This window comes from Coenobita brevimanus, chromosome 29 (assembly GCF_032717465.1).
Source record: "Coenobita brevimanus isolate Jiangsu-jjx chromosome 29, ASM3271746v2, whole genome shotgun sequence".
Classification (NCBI taxonomy): Eukaryota; Metazoa; Arthropoda; class Malacostraca; order Decapoda; family Coenobitidae; genus Coenobita; species Coenobita brevimanus.
Window position 1 is genome coordinate 36,834,263 of NC_136982.1, and position 20,400 is coordinate 36,854,662.

At 39.8% G+C, this 20,400-nt stretch overlaps 1 protein-coding gene across 1 annotated transcript in view; it reads left to right on the forward strand.

Annotated features, from left to right (window-relative positions):
• cac (calcium voltage-gated channel subunit cacophony) overlaps positions 1 to 20,400 on the forward strand; it is a 2,326,612-nt gene that overhangs the window by 1,497,089 nt on the left and 809,123 nt on the right. The window contains exon 32 of the mRNA XM_080268748.1: positions 18,916 to 19,026. Within this exon, the coding sequence (XP_080124874.1) occupies positions 18,916 to 19,026 (111 nt within the window). The remainder of the gene's footprint in view (positions 1 to 18,915; positions 19,027 to 20,400) is intronic.

The window sequence follows — 20,400 nt, forward strand, 5'->3', positions numbered from 1 at the left end:
AAATATCCCACTTCCTCTGTATCTCTCTTGTTTCTCTGAATTTTCCCCAATCTGCATTATTGAAAAATTTTCTCAATCATTTAAAGTTTGTTTTCCCAAAGTTGTATCTTCCCTGCCTATAAAGCTTGTCTCTTGGCTCCACATTCCCTGTTATCATCTGGAACTCAATGACCACATGATCGCTTATTCCAATAGAACACAGATATTCCAAGGATTCTATAACATTGGGTTCTTTGGTAAACAGTAAGTCAAGTCTTGCTGGTGTGTCTTCACCTCGGAACCGTGTCTCTTCCTTTACCCATTGCATCATCACATTGTTCATTGTTATATTTAATAATGTAGTGCCCCACGAATCTTTACTGCCTCCTGAGTCCCATTCCTCCCAGTTCACCTCTTTACAATTGAAGTTACTCATTAAAATTGTTGCTTTTCTCAATCATTTTCTGTGAATAACTAGCCATGTCTGACAATATTTCCTGGTATTCATCATCACTCCATGCTCTTGTCTTAGAGGGAACATACACTTCTGCCATATCTCGCTATTCTCTCCAGTTTCTAATTTCATATTTATCACTTCGGCCCTGCCTTCTCCCATTTCCACATTATCTACATTTATGTTGTTCTTCACTGCTATCATCACTCCTCCTCCCGTTTTTTCTTTTCTGTCTCTTCTGCACAGTTTGTATTTACCATCTCCCATATGAACATCAATATCTTCTCCTAATTTGGTCTCTACAAAGCACATAACATCAGGTTCATGTACCCTCAAAAAATCATTGTTTTCTAGCCTTGCCGATATTAAACCATCATCATTAGCATATGCCACCTTCCAGTTATTTGTGATGTTTTTTATACCCTCTTTTCTCCTCTTCTCTGGTACCACTTCCTTAATTTCTGATCCATGACTCTCCAATAAAACACTGTCTTCTCTTCCTCTGTTCTCTGTTAATTTTTTACCTTTTCTTCCTTTACTAACTCCTTTATTTTAGCTCTTTCTTCCTCATTTGAATCTCTCCTTATCCAAACATTTTTGAACCCTTCCATGTCTGATAATTTCCATGTTCTACTGAGAATTTCATTTACTGTTGCCTGAGACTTAAAATTTTACTTTCAGTGGCCCTGCCCCTCCTTCCTTGGACTTTCCTAACCTAAACACCTCTTCAATCTCTTCTTGAGCTTCATGGTTTTCCTCTATGACTACTGATATTATTTCTTTAACCTTACTCAGTTCTTCTCTTTCTCTTTCTGATCTTATTGTCATACGTTTTTCTTTAACTCATGAAATCAATACACATTCTTTCTTATCTGCTACATCCCTAACCAAAGATTCTCTTCTTTTCAGCACCCTAACCACTTCCCTCTCCACCTTTTCTTTGTTTTGTTGTTCTGTAATCTCTTTCAAGTTTACATTTCCCTCTTCCTGAATTTTCTTCCACCCCTTATGTTGCTCCTTGATTTCTTTAATGTGCTCGTCCTGTATTCTTGATTTGGATTCATACTCATCTAGTTTGCCTTTCATCCTGTCTCTCTCTTCTTCCAACCTCTTATTCTCCCTCTTAAGCTGTTTTATTTCATTTGAGGCTGATTCTTTGCTCACTTTTAATTCAGTAACTTCTCTTTCTTGTTCGTCACTACGTGTCCAAATTTTTTCCAGTTTATTTCGCAGACTTTTGATCTCATTTTCCTGTTCTATGGTCCTTTCCTGTAACTCTTTAAATACTGCCCATACCTTTTTTATCTCCTGGACATTCCTCTCCACTGTTTTCTCTACACCTGGTATTCTTGTTTGGTTCAACTTAATACTTCCATTTGCCACATCCTCTTCAGAGAAGCCCTCGAACTCTTTCTCGCCAATTGTAAACAATTCATCGTCCCTTTCCGCCATGAATCAACCATATGGAGACTTTCTACTTTCACTATGTTTTGGTCTTTTTATGACCGAAACCACATTTTTTTTTTTTTTTTTTTTTTTTTTAAACTACTGTCTGACAGGACCACCACTCACACACTCATCAACATAATCACAAATAGCCTGGACTTCTTTTCGTTGGTGATTCAGCTATTATTTCTCCACGATCCAGGAAGAGCTCCGTCTCTTTCTCTGTCGGCGACCTGTGTGTGTGTGTGTGTGTGTGTGTGTACACTGACAGTAATTTGTATATATACTGTGGAATCTCTTTTATCCGAAAATCATGGAACTTTCAAAGTTTCGTTTAATCGATTCTTTTGGATAAAAGATACTGTAATAATATGTAGGATACAAGGACAGTATTGTACTCACCTATCACCCATTTCTGGCGATGTCTAGCTCACCATCATCACCAGCACCCCAAAAGCCACTCAACCATCACCAAAACACTTAATGCACTGCAGTAATTATGTATGTAACTGCACTTTTGTAACTGTAGTAGAAACTGTCAACTTAAACTTTCACCAAAACAACTACATAATTCACTGTAAGCAGTTTGAGCAAATAAAGTCTTAAACCTAACTGTTTTATCATATTTTGTGTTTCCTTATTCAATCATTTCCACATCATCTCCCACATCATCCACATCTTTCGAGGTGGTGGATGGGGGTTGGCGCAACCAACGCTTGCTCTAGTGACTAGCAGAGCAACCGTAAACTAATGCTAGTGGCGCGAGACAAGCCCGCCATGTTTGAATTTTCGGATAGCTTTCAGATTTTTGCGGTTAATCGAAATGAGAACGTTTTATTAAAACTTACGGTTAATGGCATATTACGTTTAAAAGAATTTCGGATGAAAGGGACTCCACTGTATGTATGTATATATACAGTATATATATATATATATATATATATATATATATAGGTATATCTATCTATCTATCTATTTATCTCTCATCTATCTACGGTATATATATATATATATATATATATATATATATATATATATATATATATATATTACAAGTATATATATCATCTCATCTCATCTCATCAGCCGTTTGAGTGTCCACTGCAGGACTGGCCTATCCCGACCGAAGTGGGGACGATACAGCCAATGTATCTCTACCAAGTGGGTTAGGCTGTCTGGTAGAGACTGTATGTAGGGTGAGAAGTGCTTGTAAGTGTAATTGTTGTTTTGGAGTGGCTTTGGATGTGTGTGTAGTCTGTGAACCAAGTGTAATCGGCCCGTGCAAGCCGACTGGGTGCAAGCATACTTTTATAGTAAGCGACACTTGTTCAACCACAGCACCCCTGGTGTCCCCCAATGCAGTACGTGGTCAGGTGAACACTCCCAAAGTTTTTTACCCTGGCGGGGCGCGAACCCTGGCTCACCCGTGTACGAAACGCACACTCTACCACATATATATATATACTCACATACAGTAAGCTCCCACAGTGCACGAGTGGATGGGCAATCCTGGTCCTTGCGCACTGTAAAATTGCGCAATGAATACATAATCTTATGGGAAAAATTACATATGGGTGGTACCCCCTCATACTTTGACATTTTTTAACCTTTAGAGACAATAAAGGGAAAATTTTTCAGACATATGCCACAGATATAGCTACAGTAACAAAAATTTTGTCAGTTGCCTTAACAACAGTAGACAGCAGGCCTGATGGACTTAAGCAACAAGAAGCAGCAACACTTACAGTGCCGCACCCCCCGCCGCACCAACACTTCCGTCCTCACACTCCTTCTGAGCACCTTCCCCACAAGCCTCTAACTCAGCCACTTCGGCCGAAAACCCTCCGAAGTCCGATGTTGACGCAACTGACATTGCATCCTCTTCTTCCTCCATAGGAACAGGATCAGACGATGTAGATGGTCCCTCACTTTCACTTTCTTGAGGCTGCCATGTGTAACTTGTTATGAGCGTCTGCCTCCTCCGGTTAATTTTTGCCTGTGTCTGTCTGTTTAGAAAATAAAGGCATTGTCAATATTAACGAGTACCTTTTCCATTCTTTGTTGGGTGATTTCGTGTTCCCTCACTTCTTCTTTGAGCTTATCCACGGCAGCAACGATCTTACTTATCCTTGATGTAGACAGTTCTGTGCTGCCCTCCATCACACTAGGCTCCTCAACTTGACTCTGCCTGTCCTCGGGCTCTGCCTCAGCCTCGTCTATCCATTGCAACACTTCCTCGGGAGGCTGTTCCTCAGTAGCAGCGTGCACTTCTCGTATGTCCACCAATGTACCATCCTCGAAACCTGGTACAGGTTGTGCTGCTGTCAGTGTTGCTGCCTCAGCCTTGACCAGTGGTTGAATACCATCTTGTGGTTCATGCATAAGTGAGGCACGAGCATTAACCATGCATGGTTCACCGTTGCAGGTGTTATCTTGTCCCAGGCTTGTAGGAAAAAATCAACTGTGTCCTTTACTGAGAAATGATGCCAAAATGCCTTGACAAACATGTCAGCTGTGGTAGGTGGGGATACAGCCCCTGGCAGAGATGGCACAGGAGCAGCTGCCTCATCGATATCTTCATCGTGGTCTACTTCTAGGGCATGAAGTTTCTCTTATGTGTCAGTCTCCCTGCATATGTAGTCATATACCCATTTTTGGTAAAGGTGTTTCACAGTGGCGATCAGTTCTTGATCCATTGGTTGCATGAGTGACGTCGTCCTAGGTGGCAGAAACACAGCATGACAATCCTTGTGCAGATCTTCGAGGTAGGGAGGGTGACTTGGTGCATTATCAAGCACAAGGAGCATCTTGAATGGAATACCAAGTTGCCGACACTTCGTCCTGGCATTGGTAATGCAGTATTTCGTTAGCCAGTCTGATATAATGTTGCCACTCATCCAACCATTAGCAAACTTGTATCAGTACACGCCACTTGTGTCCATCTTCGTGAGGTTTTTGTAACACTAGGGTGTGAAGCACTGTGTACAACAACTGGCCTCATCTTGTGACTCCCAGACAGGTTTACAGTCGATATTATCATCATCTTACTTTTCTGGAGCTTGCGACCAGGAGCTTGTTTGTGTTTCTTAGCGATGTAAATCAATTCGGGCTTGGCCTTGTAGTATAACAATGTTTCGTCAACATTGTAGACCTGGTCCTTGGTGTACTGTCATTCTTCAATAGGTGCTCTAAATATCGCAGGATACTCTTTCATGCCCGGCTCGTTCACCCAGCAGTCTGATGTGATGGAGTGCCTTGCATTTTAAAAAACGGTGCAGCCATCCTACAGTTGCCGTGAAAGGTTTGTCCACAGATAACTTGCAAGATGCTGCCTTGTAAAAGAACTGAGCTTGGTTCCGAATATCTCTGCCATCGAGTGGTACACCTTCCTTCTCCATCCTCATAATGAAGGTGACAAGATATCTTTCCATGAGAACGATCACACGATTACCCACTTGGGAACGGCTGTCAAGCTCAGGTGCACCATACGACTTCACAAGTGCCCTGATGGGATCACAGTTTTTCCATACAGTCCTTACTGTAGATTCAGCCAGGTCCATGGCTTTTCCAATAGCGGTGTTCTCTTGCCCCTCCTCCTTTCTCTTTATCTCCAACTTGGTCGTGTGCGTAAGAAGTTTCTTCACTCATGGGGCTGGAGGCATGGTGCTGTGAAGGTACAAACCAGGATGGAGCAAAAAAAAAGCCACCCATAGTACACGACAGGTTAGCCTGAGAGAGCATATCCTCACTGTGCATGAGTCTTGTCTGTATTGGCGCAGCCCCCCGCCTCATACCCCACGCTGCGAAGTAGAATGCCCAGGAATTTCTGTGCATCTACATTATGATTGATGTCATGATGGATGCATTGTGTGGGGGTGGGAGTCATGTACTCAGGGAAAATGGAATTTTTGCCACTCCTTGCCTCTACCTCGCGTATTGTGGGCTAAACACGCAATCAAAGATTTTTGGTTATTATTTTTGGTCACGTGTATTGTGCGATTCACATACTCTAAGCTCGCACGATACCCAGGATCGCCCTCGTCGTCGTCCAACCACTCACGAACATCGTCCACATCAACATTGTCGTCGTGCGTACGTAGCCGTGCATGGAAGTCATCCACGTCAAACCCCAGAAAATCGTACTCCACATCCGTTCCGAGAAGCAGATGAGACCAACCATTTTCAAGAGTTTTCACAGGGACTTCCTTCCATGCACTAGCCCAGTTGTACAGCGCAGACTTGATGTTGTAGCGGCGAGGGTTTTCCAAAGTCCGCTTGCCTCGTGTGTCCCGTCCTTCCCTGCGCTCGTCCTCGTCCTCGAGAACAATCATCACCTCGTCCAGGAACTTCTGATGGTATAGGCGCTTTGTTGCCATGATCACTCCTTGGTCCATTGGTTGAATGAGAGCAGTCGTATTAGGTGGCAGAAACATGCACCTAATACAGCCATTCTCAGCAACCAAGTCCTTGTCGCACAGGTGGGCAGGTGCATTGTCGAGCAGAAGGAGAACCTTTACCTGGTCGCGAGGGATTCCCAGTGTCTTCGTCTGGTAATGGATGACCTCCTTGACGAAGTAACGGTGAAACCAGTCTTTGAAAATCACAGCTGTGAACCATGCTTTCAAAGAATGGTACCAGACGACAGGAAGGATATCCATCACCCCATGAAGGCACCGAGGCTGCTTTGCACGGCCAACAACAACGGGCTTAAGCCGGTGCATGCCGTTAGCACTGGCACAACACAAAGCAGATATCCGTTCCTTGGAAAGCTTGCGGCCAGGTACACCCTTCTCCGTTTCCTCGGCTAGAGTGTTCGTTGGCAGCGAGCGATAGAATAGGCCAGTTTCGTCAGCATTGTAGACTTGACCGAGAGTTAGGCCCTCCCTGTCGATCAAGCCTTTCACCTTGTGCCGAAACTCGTCAACTCCATCCTCGTTAGCGTTCAATGCTTCGCCATGTGCTTTACGGTTAGTAAGGCCATGTTGCAACTTGAATGCGATGAGCCAACCCTCGGATGCCTTGAAGTCTAGGGCGTCGTGAAGCCTTGCGAACTTCTTAGCAGCAGCCTTCAGCTCCGTTCCACGTACCATCACACCAGCTGCACGTTGCTGTCAATACCAAATCAACGTGGATCGGTCGATTTCTGCAAACTTGGGGGTAAACATAACCTTCCTTTCCACGTTGCGTTTGCTTCTTGACGAGAAGTCAGCCGTGTATTGCATGAGTTTGTCTCGGGAACGTTTGATATCGAACAAAGTGGACCGGGCCAGGTTGTACTCGCGGAGAATGCGGGAAGAAGACCAACCCGCATCAACTTTCTCCAATATCTCCCTCTTCTTTTCCAGAGTCAACACCACTCTCTTCCTTTTCTCAGGTGGCGGGGCCATCATCACACACACTAAGAGGAGGCCCGAGAGCAGCAGGAGGCCCTGCTGCAGGTAGGGCACCACCGCAAAAGCGAACACGTGGGCAGCCATTGCGAAGAGCGTACGTTCACTCGCGGTGAGAGACAGGCGGGAAGTGGGGAGGAGGCAGCGGCGCTCTATCGGACGTCGGAGGAATGACGCACCAAAACAATGCTCTCCCGCGGCGCGCGCGGCAAGTTCAAATTACGGACGGGAAAAAATCTTTTTTATTTTTTTAAATTTTTTTGGGGTTTTCGGACCATTTTGGGAATGTTGGATCCCAGGACGATTAGGTCCGGGTAGTGGGGATGTTCGGTTATTGGGCGTCCGGATATTAGAGTGATTACTGTATATATATATATATATATATATATATATATATATATATACACAATGGAATTTCGAATTTCAGCGTTTAGAATTCGATGATTTGAATTTCAATGCGTTTTGGAGTGGTCCACCCACCTCACTTTTCGATGCAAAATCGTGTTTTTTGATGCTCTCAGGGCCTGACTCCAACCAAAATAAGCAAAGATAATATTTTTGATGTGAACCAAAATGCTAGAGGTGAAGGAAAATTATAAGAAAAGTATGAGCCTAACCTAATATGTGAACATGTGTCAAGAAGAGAATGAAAATCAACATCATTTATTCATATGTGAAGCATATGAAGATATGGTTCCGAGACAATTCACCATCGTCAATTCGCCGTCAGATAATTCCCCGTCAAAACATGGACGCAGCCAAAGGAGAAATAGCAATACAGGAAAGGGCAGAAATACACCAAGTATACACTTACTGACAAGGCAATATGCACTTGCTGGCAGTATGGCAATACAATGCAGAACTACAGTTACTTAACCACAATTATAGTTCATAAAGTTTAACAGTGGGTGTTGGCAAAAAATCATGATTTTACTTAGTTAGGTTTGGAGGCCCCGGACCCAAACTAATTTTTCCCATAAAAAGTTCAGTTTAAATTTTGATTATTTGAATTTTGCGCTGATTTTTAGGCACCTATGCCTGTCGAAATTTGAAATTTCACTGTAATGTATATATATATATATATATATATATATATATATACAGTAAAACCATGATATAATGGACTTAAATAGACCGGAATCTGCATTTATCGAAACCGTGGAGCTACCGGACTAAATTCATATATATCGGTAAAAGTCTGATAAATCCAGAAGCATTCCTGACTGCCTGACCACTTCACCTATGTTCACCACAATAAGGCTGATAAAAGACATGTTTGTCAGTGTGCAGTACAGTATTATTATGTATATTATACTCTTTGATTAATGTAGTGAGTTATAACACAGTGCAGTACTTCAGTGATAGTCAGAAAGGTTTAAAAACCATTCTTGCTATCCAGACTAATGTCTGATGTATCGGAAAAAGTCTGAGTTGGCAGGGGAAAGTCCGGATGTTGCCTTTATCGGAATTTTGCATTTTTCGGAGTGGCTTGGGCCCCAATCAGTCCGTTATAGTGAGGTCTTACGGTCGTGTGCTTAAACACACATGGAGAGGCCCTACATTGGTCCTTACTTTACACACTAAGGAAAACACAAGCAAGCCGTCAATTTTTACATGGTATGCTAAGAGAGCATTAAGGGAATGAGGGCGGTTGGTAGCCCTGCGTGACCTGATGGTACGTCGGAAGTGCTCCCGTGGGAGTTGCTGTGACTATTCTTTGTCCAGACGATGTCAATCAGCACCAAAACAAAATAATTTCCTGTCATTTTTTTATATATCAGCACTTATTTGTACATATACTTTATATACCGTACTGTTATAGTAATAAACTTTTCAATCAATACTTACGTTGTAAATGTGACAGTTAGCGCTGGAGATAGGTCAGGTTAGGTTAGGATAAATTTGGTTAGGTTACCTTAAAACTGGTTAGGTTAGCTTAAAACAAGTCAGGATAAATAAGGCTGGGTTGAATTATGAAAATTTATGTTAGGTTTGGGTAAATAAGCACTGATAAAGGGCAGTTTCGCTGAAAAAATGGCGTTCTAAGATGGCATTCGTCAGTCTTCACGCACAGGTTAGGATAAGTTTGGTAAGGTTAACATAAAATTGGTTAGGTTAGTCTAAAATAGGTTAGGTAAGGTTAGGAGAAATAAGGTTGGGTTGTTACAAAAGTTTAGGTTAGGTTTGTTTAAGTAGGCCTGCAAGGGTAATTTCGATCATGTACAGCGCTCTAAGATGGCGTCCATCTGTCTTCGTGCACCCTAAGATAGTGGCCATCCGTGAACAAACACAGCTTTTTAAAGCACTTTTTACCACTTTTAAAAGAAATGGAAAACACTGTAACTTGAAATCACAATTCGAGAGTACTTGAAGAATTCCGTGAAGGGCTAAAGCAAGGAAAAAAGGCAAAATAAGGTGGTTCTATGTCTCCTTAACGATTACCAAGAATCATGAATAGAATGTTGCTGATAAATAACTAAAACTGGTATTATAAGAAAATGAAGAACAGTTTGCAGTGCGTGAGATTAAAATGCAAAGATGTTCCGATGCTGGCACGATGCTTCATAGTTTGGCCTATGAGTGAAGAACAGTACCTTTCTCGTTATATATATTCTGTCTATCTATCTGTCTATAGCCCGATGCCCTAATCCCGCAAAAGGTGGCTGCAGACAAAACGCCTCCAAGTCACTCTGTCACCCACCATTAGACTACCCTCCCCCTAACTCACCCCCCCCCCTCCCTCATATACCTCTCTACTCCATCCCTCCACCTCATCCTCGGTCTACCCCTCCCTCTCCCTCCCTCCACCCCATCCTCGGTCTACCCCTCCCTCTCCCTCCCTCCACCTCATCCTCGGTCTACCCCTCCCTCTCCCTCCCTCCACCTCATCCTCGGTCTACCCCTCCCTCTCCCTCCCTCCACCTCACCGACATACATCCTCTTAGTCAGTCTTTCATTCTCCATTCTCTTCACATGTCCAAACCACCTCAGTGTATTTCTCCTAATCTTCTCAACCACATCCACATCCACCCCACAACGTTCCTTCACTTCTTCATTCGTCAACCTGTCCCTCCACGTCACTCCACATGCTCCTCTCAAGTAACTCATTTCCACTGCTCTCACTCTTGACTTGTTCCCCTCTTGCAAGGTCCACGCCTCGCTTCCATACGTCAGGATAGGGATCACAATACTATCATGCAGTGACTTCTTAACTTCCATACTCACCTCCCTATTTCTCATCACTGCTTTCAGTGTACCAACAACCTTCCTTCCCTGCTGTACCCTTTCATGCACTTCATCCCCCAAAGTTCCACCCTTACTCATCACACTACCCAAGTACTTGAATGCACTCTCATTCTCCATATCCTCACCATCCAACCTCACTGCACACTCTGTGACCTCATTCCTCTCAAACACCATAACTTTACTTTTGTTTACATTAACTTCAGATTCCTCCTCCTACACACTCTCCCAAATTCATTCACCAAACCTTGCAACTCCCATTCATTATTATCTTTAACATTCTCAGGGGTGCACTCAGGAATTTTCTAAGGGGGGGGGGCCCCATTTGCCAGTTTTTCATGTTTTGGTGCTATTGAAATAAATATACATAAATTTTTAAAGGACCCAGAGAGCCAAGGGGGGGGCCCGGGCCCAGTCCCCCCCCCTCCTGGGTGCGCCCCTGTTCTGTATTCAGTTAAATCACATGGGTAACGTATAAAAGTGGTTTACACATGTCAATTTTAGGATCTCGCGTACTGTTAACTACTCTTAAAAAAATAAAACTGACAGTGCGTGTGACCGCCAGGGCAGAGACAGGCCTGAGTTTGACCTACTACTCGGTAAGGTACACCCAACGTGTTTTAATAACAAACGGTTCAGTTCCCGTGTATGTTTGCATTGCACTTTTAGCAAGTTAAAATATTTTTTACATAAATTATTTACATTATTCTATGGCTTCTGGAGATACATAGTTACTTTGTTATGGATAATTAAATATAGGGTTTGTGAAAGCCAAGCATTCCTCCTCTTAATAAAATGTTGGAACAGCTCTTACAATGCGTGTTGAGGGAAGTGTTTCGCTGCTTAAACTTTTAGCATACCGTTTTGATATAGGGCCCTTAGGAAAGGCCCTACATTAGATTTAAGCATACAGCCATTACTGTATATATATATATATATATATATATATATATATATATATATGTATGTATATAGATAGATAGATAGATAGATATAGATATACTGTAGATATATACACACACACACACGCACACACACACAGGCAGACCCCGAGATACAACACCCTTAGATGCGATAACCCGGCATGGCAATGTGGGTAGAAATACCACCTTACCCCGGTGAACGATGGCCAAACCCTGGTATAATGATGGATTATATTTTTGTTTTTAACCAATCTTTATGATATTTTAGACTTAAATTTTGTGTTTAGAATAATTTATAAACTAACAATAGACTTAGATTAATGTGTTTTAGTCAGAGGTTGGGTGAACATTGTCATTTTGGGATACAGTTTACTAAGTTTGATTTTCTCCAGGCTTATTTTTGATGATTTTCAGATTACATTTTTGGGTTTAGGTGAGTTATAAACTGCATCTGGGCTTAGTTTAGCTTGTTTTAAAGCTAATTGGGGGTTTAGGTTAACTAGAAACTTGTTTCTCGACTCATTTGGATGGTTGTAGGACATGGTTGGGGGAAACTGAAGCCTCAAAAACACATCCCTATACTTTAAATGTTAAATCTATCCCGAGATACGATACCCCACCTAGCAATGGGTTTTTACTTAACGAATTGCATCGTTAAACCGGGGAATGCCTGTATATATACAGTAGTATATATATATATATATATATATATATATATGTGGTATATATATATATATATATATATATATATATATATATATATATATATATATATATATATATATATATATAAATATATATATGTGGTATATATATATATATATATATATGTGGTATATATATATATATATATATATATATATATATATATATATATATATATATATATATGTGGTTATATATATATATATATATATATATATGTGGTATATATATATATATATATATATATATATATATATATATATATATATATATATATATATATATATATATATATATATATATATATATGGAGTGGCCCTGGTGAGAGAGGATAGTGTTTGGAAACTCCCTGTACTGTTGTTTGCAGATGATACTGTGTTGTTGAGTGAAGATGAAGGGGAGCTGCAAGGCTTGGTGGATGAGTTTGGGAGAGTGTGTAAGAAACGCAATCTAAAGGTGAATGTAGGGAAGAGTAAAGTGATGGTCTTTGAGAGAGGTGAAGTCAGTGAATGTACAGCGAGGTTGGATGGTGAGGAATTGGAAAATGTGAGTACGTTTAAGTACTTGGGTAGTGTGATGAGTAAGGATGGAGGTTTGGAGGGTGAAGTGTTTGAAAGGGTACAGCAGGGAAGAAAGGTTGCTGGTTCTTTGAAAGCAGTGATAAGAAACAGGGAAGTGAGCATGGAAGTGAAAAAGTTACTACATGACAGTATTGTGATACCAACTCTAACGTATGGAAGTGAAGCTTGGACGTTGTTGGAAGGACACAAGTCAAGAGTGAGAGCAGTGGAAATGAGTTATTTAAGAGGAGCCTGTGGAGTCACATGGAGAGACAGGCTGACGAATGAGGATTAAAGGAGCGTTGTGGTGTTGATGTGGATGTGATAGGAAGCATTATGAGGAACACACTGAAGTGGTTTGGCCATGTGGAGAGGATGGAGGGTGAAAGACTGATGAAGAGAGTGTATGTGAGTGAGGTGGGGGGGGGAAGAGGGAGAGGGAGGCCGAGGATGAGATGGAGGGATGGGGTGGAGAGGTATATGAGAGAGGGGGGTGTGAGTTGGGAGCAGGGCAGTGAAATGGTGGGGGACAGGGCGACTTGGAGGCGATTTGTTTGTGGCCACCCCAAACGGGATTGAGGCGTCTGGCAATAGATAGATAGATAGATATATATGTATACAGTACCCTCGCGTCCAACACGCGTTAGTCCAGCACGATTCACGTCCAGCACGGAGAGCAAATAATTAGTATTATTTAATACGATTCAATTACTGCAACACGAGTGTGTTAGCATAACACGCACAGAGCTCCGAGAAGTGGGCGAAATCCGCAGAGTTCACCTCTAGCACGATCACCCCTGGTCCAACACGGTCATACTGGACATTCCCATGATGATGATAGCCAATGAAAACTTCTGATCAAGTAGCCTTCCCCGCCCACTATCGTGACGTGATCGTGATGCCGCCAAATTAAAAACGCTTCTGCTGTCACATGATGTTTTGTTTAAATTTCTCCCACCACAGCGCCACTCAGTCGCATAATTCGCATTGGAAGGTGCTTTTTTCTTGCTGCATTTTCTGCCCTTGTTACTGCATTTTATCCTGCTCACGATGCCTAGGAAGCCTTCTGAGAACCCCAAGAAGCGTCGGCACCTCCCTCAGGCCACCAAGCTAGAAAGCATCGAGAGGAAGAAGAAAAGGGAGAGGAAAGTTGACATTGCTAAGGCCTACGACATGAATGAAGCCAACGTGAGGACCATAATAAAAAACCAAGACAAGATCCTGGCAGCAGTGAAGGCTTACAGAGTGCTAGAACAGGCAGAAGCAGGACCTTCCATGGCTGTGGACGAAGATAGTGATTCTGATTGTGATTTCGAAGGATTTATGAGGGAGGTTGAGGAGAAGCAGCAGCCATTACCCGCTAGTGACGCCAGCAGCCATCCTCCGGGGACCCAGTAGGACTACCTACAGCCTTGGATACCACCTTCCATTCCCAGCAAGCCCACCAACACTATCCTAAAAGGTTAGTTATCATTCATAGCACAGTACCATTTATTATATTTACAGTAGTACCAATATATGTATAGGTATATGGTAGGTATTTAGGGTGACTTTTCCTAGGGTTGCTGACATAATTCATTTTTCTCCATAAGCTCTATTGTTTGTCCAACACATTTTTGGTCCAACACGGGACCCATGCATGACAATATTACCGTGTTGGACGCGAGGGTACTGTATATATATATATATATATATATATATATATATATATATATATATATATATGTACAGTAGAACCTCGGTCCTCGAACACAATCCGTTCTGGAAGGCTGTTCCATGACCGAATTGGTCGAGGACCGAACTAATTTTCCCCATAAAAAATAATTTAAATCATTTTAATCCGTTCCAAGACCCCAGATGCTTACCTATTTAAGTTTCAGCACTGGTACCAGTGCTTTCCTTTACGAGGTGACTGTTTATTTCTTGCCTTTTCACAAATTATATACTCATTAACACTGTCTCCTGCTAACTGTTTCTCATTGATGAAGATAAGCAATAATTTTTCCACTTCTTCAATTATTTTCCACACTACTTTCCTCTTTTCACTGCCAGTAACCATACTGATTGAACTTGCTTTCTTTGGAGCCATTATTAGGGGCTAATACTGCTCTGAATCAAGAAAAATGTGAAGCACAGCAGGACGACCACATTGACAAACAACAAAGGTGGACGCGTGACTGTCGGTCGGCCAGCTTCCCTTCGTTTGGCTACGTTCAGGTTGGTCGAGGTCCGATATTTTGGTCGACCTCTGGAGCAAAAATTTCTTGAATTTTTTGGTCGAGGTCCGATTTGTTCAACATGTGAGACGTTCGAGGACCGAGGTTCCACTGTATATATATATATATAAGGAACATAAATGGAGATGGGCAGGCCATATAGCAAGAATAAGGGATAACTGATGGAGCAAGAGGCTTACTGACTGGACACCAAGAGAATGTAAGCGTAGCAGAAAAAGGCCTGACAGGAGATGGAGAGATGAGACAGAGAAATTTGCAGGGAAAGCGTGGCAAAGATTGGCTCAGTCAAAGAATTCGTGGAAAAGGTTGGGGGAGGCCTTTGTTCAGCAGTGGACTAGTTATGGCTGATGATGATGATGATATATATATATATATATATATATATATATATATATACACAGAGTACATCCCCACAGGACACAAGTTCTGAGTACGTGATCCCCCTTGTACGCGAGGACCTATTTTCTTTTTATTTTTGTGTATTTTTTTTTGGTACATGAATTGAACTCCTTGTAAGCGAGACAGACAGTGAAGAGTGGCCCAAATCCGGGGTTAAGCCGAGTACACGACATGGCCTCCCCAAGAAGCAATAACAGGTAAAGATCTATCTGTCTATCTATTGCCAGACACCATAATCCCATAAGGGGTGGCCATTTGACTTTTGAGTTATTGGTTTTATGGGGAGGGGCACTTACCCTCCACCAACCCACTTGTAGGGAGCAGTATGGGTTGGTTATATGGTTACCACCCAGTGTTACAAATGGTTTCTTGGCTTACAGGAAACCATTCGACTTGTCATTCAATGTACAGCCACTTGTAAAGGAAAGAAGAGCAACAAGATGTGACAGGAAACATGGGAGATATAGGAAGAGAGGAGGGCAGGCACAGAAAAAGAATGATAAAGGCTAAGGAAGAAGTAGGCAGCACTGCATCAAGTGAGTGGATGATGGTCGCCACCACCTACCACCAATGATTTACCTAGTAAAGCCATGATCTTGTAGGTTTACTTTATCTTAGGTAATATGTCTTGGATAGTTTCCCTGTACAGTACAATATTTAGGTCTGAAAGGCATCTTAAGAGTTGCCAATGAAGGGGGGTGCCGGCCATATGTAATTTTTCCCATAAGTTTATGTATTCACAGTATGCAAATTCCTAGTGCGCGACGTCCTCTGCCACCCATATAGGCGCATACTAGGGGGATGTACTATATATATATATATATATGTATATACCTAGGCTACATCCTATTATGAGACAGGTCATATGTATATATATATATATATATATATATACAGTATATAATTGCTATTTCCAGATTATCATATTCAGCTAAGGAGAATTTCTGAGTACTGAAAGAATTAATGAAGTCTAAGTCTGCCAGTTCAGAAAGTCCATTGGAAGTCATTGGATGGAAGGAGAATGGGTTAATACTGTAAAGGTACCTAAGATGCTCAATCTGCTCCTTATACTATTGTTCAAAGGTCTGTTTAGATGGGCTACTTTTTTTCAAAGCTTCAAATGAACCCCTCACCTCTTTTTATTATTCATCATAGGTACTACCAGAATCTTCAAGTGGTATTTTAAAAATTCAGGTACTGTAGTTTATGAGGACAGCACCTCTTCCCCAGGTTTGACAAGTAATGTAATCAATCCCTGCACTTTATTATTTGCATAAGGGAGACACAGTATTCATATGACTCTTATATTCTCAGGTGCCCAGATGATTTCCCTACAGAGAAAAAAAAATAGTTATTTAATGAAATAAAAAGTTCACCAATAGACTTACCAGTACCCTTGATAATGAAAGTCCATTTCAGCTAGGAATTCTAGCACATTTGCTGAGATTTCATCGCAAGAACCACATATTTAGATTTATCAAGATCAAAGAACTGAAACAGGCAGTGAAACTTGAAACGAGAACACATGAGTATGATCAGAAAAAAAAATTGTGAACAGGCAGAAACTGAGAAAATTAAGAAGTACTGTAAATATTAATCCACAAGGAGGTGAATATCTTAGTAGAAATTAAGTTACGTACATACTCTAGTGTACTTGTGTGTCTATACCGTATTTATATGTGCTATTAATCACATTGGTTTACATTTTTTTGATGAAGCTAAGTTCTCATCATGTTTCCATCATCTTTTCACCATAGATTATCATATATATATATATATATATATATATATATATTACTGTTCTTTCTGCTCTGTTTATATCAGTATGCAGAATTATCAGTAAACTTGTCAATAAAGAGTAGTGTGTGCCAAAATACTTGAGCATTTAGGTAAATCTATGAACTTCCTATGTTTCAGTCTTTCCTTTTTGAATTTATGTATGCTGCATTTGCCAGACTCCTGCACTATCTGTCATGTTACCTTGGTCACTGCCAGTTGTGGCATTCCCTAAAATTCTTTATCTTTGGCCGGCTGTTGGATGTACAATATTCCTTGCCTGCAACTTATTCAAGGCACCTAATTTTCCCTTGCTATCTCTTTTATTTTTTTTTTGCGTTTCTCACCACAGCACTTCATTTATGTATTCTTTTGAAATCCTTTCAAGTCTGTAAATACTCAGTGTGAGATGTTGATGATGCCTGTGGAAAGGCTGTGTGTGTCAGTGAAGGGTGCAAGATCCCTCTTGACAAACTGTTCGGTGGCCAGTGAAGAAAAATTATTAGCCATCAGCCACCTATCAGATTGTCACTAACATTCTTGCACACCTTCAACAGTGCTATGACCAATTGTTGATCAGCTAGACCTTTACAAGTAGCCAGTTGACTGCTCAATAAATTACATTTTCAGTGTCTTCAAATTGCTGCAGCTTCATTCTGTCTGTCTGTGAAGGTCTCTCACTCAGGCATACCATTACTTTTGTTTGTTGAGCCCATTTTGCCACCCATCTGTCAGCATCAACCAGCACAGATGCCTTTGTAGCAGCATATTACGACATCCCCAGCTTGTAGAAAGCCAGAAGTTTTGTGTGCTGGTTACTTCCTGTGAACAGAAGCAATCACCACCCTCTTACCTAGACCTTGCATGTTGAAGTGATGTTCAGCTTATTTTATTTCTTTCAGCTTCACTTCAGTACAAGTACTTTGAACTTGACATATATTGTACCTGCACCTAACCGATTTTTGCCATAGTCATTGACTAATGGTAATAATTAAGTAATAGGATTGTGGTGTTGTAATGTTACAGCTGTTTTGAACTGAAGGAAAGTTTGCTGCTGATTTTTAGTTCTGGTTTTTCTTTTGATAATTTTTTATTTGTATTTATTTTTTATTTATTTAATTTTTTGCTTGTGCTTATTGTGCTGGGGGTGTCGAATATGAATTTTTTGGCCTTTACTGTGTATAGAGACTGCAGACCAGGAGTTTTGCAAAGCTGCTTCAGTTAGTTCACTTCCAATTCAGACTAAGGAGCCAAGACCTTACTGAGGCAGGGCACAGAAATCCAGATCTGTATTGTCTTTTGCTAATGTTCCAGAGCTTGAACACACTCTATAATATTTTTCACACAGTTTGTGGTTTTGTTTAAAAAAAAAAAAAAAAAAAAAATGTTATCATTGTATGCATTTTTCTTTTGAGAATTGTTTACACAGTAGTCAGATTTTTTTTTTTTTGATCAGTAATGTCAACTGTGCTTTGATATATTGATGCATCGGCTCTGTTTCAGGTTTGCTAGTAACAGTGGGATTTTGTACAATATATATGTTAATGGTGTTCAAGCTCTGAATTAATAAGGATCTATAGTCCTTTAATTAATTGAGGTGCAGTAAATAATCAGCTTATGCTTACAGAGATTATAATGTCTAAGGATTTAAATATACTCACATAAACAAATTGCTGATACACAAAACTATAGATCCGACTTTTATTATGTACCATATGTTATGGATATTTTATGTAACCAACTTTATTAACCAGATGCGCCTCGTTACTGATGTTCTGTGTTTTTGTGTTTCTCTCCTGCTAGTTTCATAATCAGCCCACGTTGTACAGAGATACTCTGCACTACATGAACACAATCTTCACTTCATTCTTTACCGTTGAATGTATACTGAAGATCACGGCAGTTGGAGTCAGGGTAAGGAAGGTTCATGTCTACCCGGGGTTCCTCAGTTACCCTCTTGCTTTGTACTTGCTAGAGTATCTTGTGTGTGTGTGTGTGTGTGTGTGTGTGTGTTTATATATATATATATATATATATATATATATATATATATATATATATATATATATATATATATATATATATATATATATATATATATATATATATATATATATATATATATATATATATATATATATATATATATATATATATATATATATATATATATATATATATATATATATATATATATATATATATATATATATATATATATATATATATATATATATATATATATATATATATATATATATATATATGTATATATATATATATATATATATATATATATATATATATATATATATATATATATATATATATATATATATATATATATATATATATATATATATATATATATATATATATATATATATATATATATATATATATATATATATATATATATATATATATATATATATAAGCATAAATATACTGTATACTGTATTTAAATATCACACACACAGTATCAATCATTCCTCCTGCCATCTTTTATATATAATATCTGTATTATCCATGACTTTATCCTTATTCTTTCTTTTTCTTTATCTGTCTTTCACCTCTGTCTTTCTCTCATAGTTTCTTCTTCTGTGTTATATTGAAAGCACTTTTCTAAAGAGTTGTGAGTCTTGTAACCATTTTTTTTTCTACCTCATTTTTGTGTGTTTATCTGTCATATATAATCTTTCCTGTCTTCTCTTATATTCAGGGATTCATATTAATGGACAAGGCTGCTTAGTTTTAGGTTGTTTATGTACTAGATCATTATTTATTGTTTGTCATGTCTCATATTTTTGTTCTTTTATGAATGTTTCTCTGTTCAGTGTGTGTGTGTTTTTTTTTATGTATATATATATTTTCATGCATTAATAATATTTAGGTAAAAATTTTAGTGTTCTGTCTTTTGTTTATGTTGCAAGTATATTGCTGATGCTCAGTTGGTAATTATGACTTACAGAGTGAGTCAGTGACTTGACAGATGTAGTTTAATTAGATGGTATTTTTTTTTTCTTCTTAAGAATTTTCTAGTTACTTCTGGTCTTCACAAGAATCAGGTACAGTTATTCTCTGGAGTGGTTAGTTTCTGTGATACAGTATTACTTTATTTTTAAGGTGTAGCATTGTTGTTACTGTCAGTGGTGTTGTGTAATGTTGAAAGAGAATATTAGTTGCAGTTTCTTGAAGTCAGTTAAAGATGTACCAGGATTCATAACATTTGTAGCATAACTCTTCCCACAGAGAAATAATTTTTATAACTCAAAAAAAGTAATATGT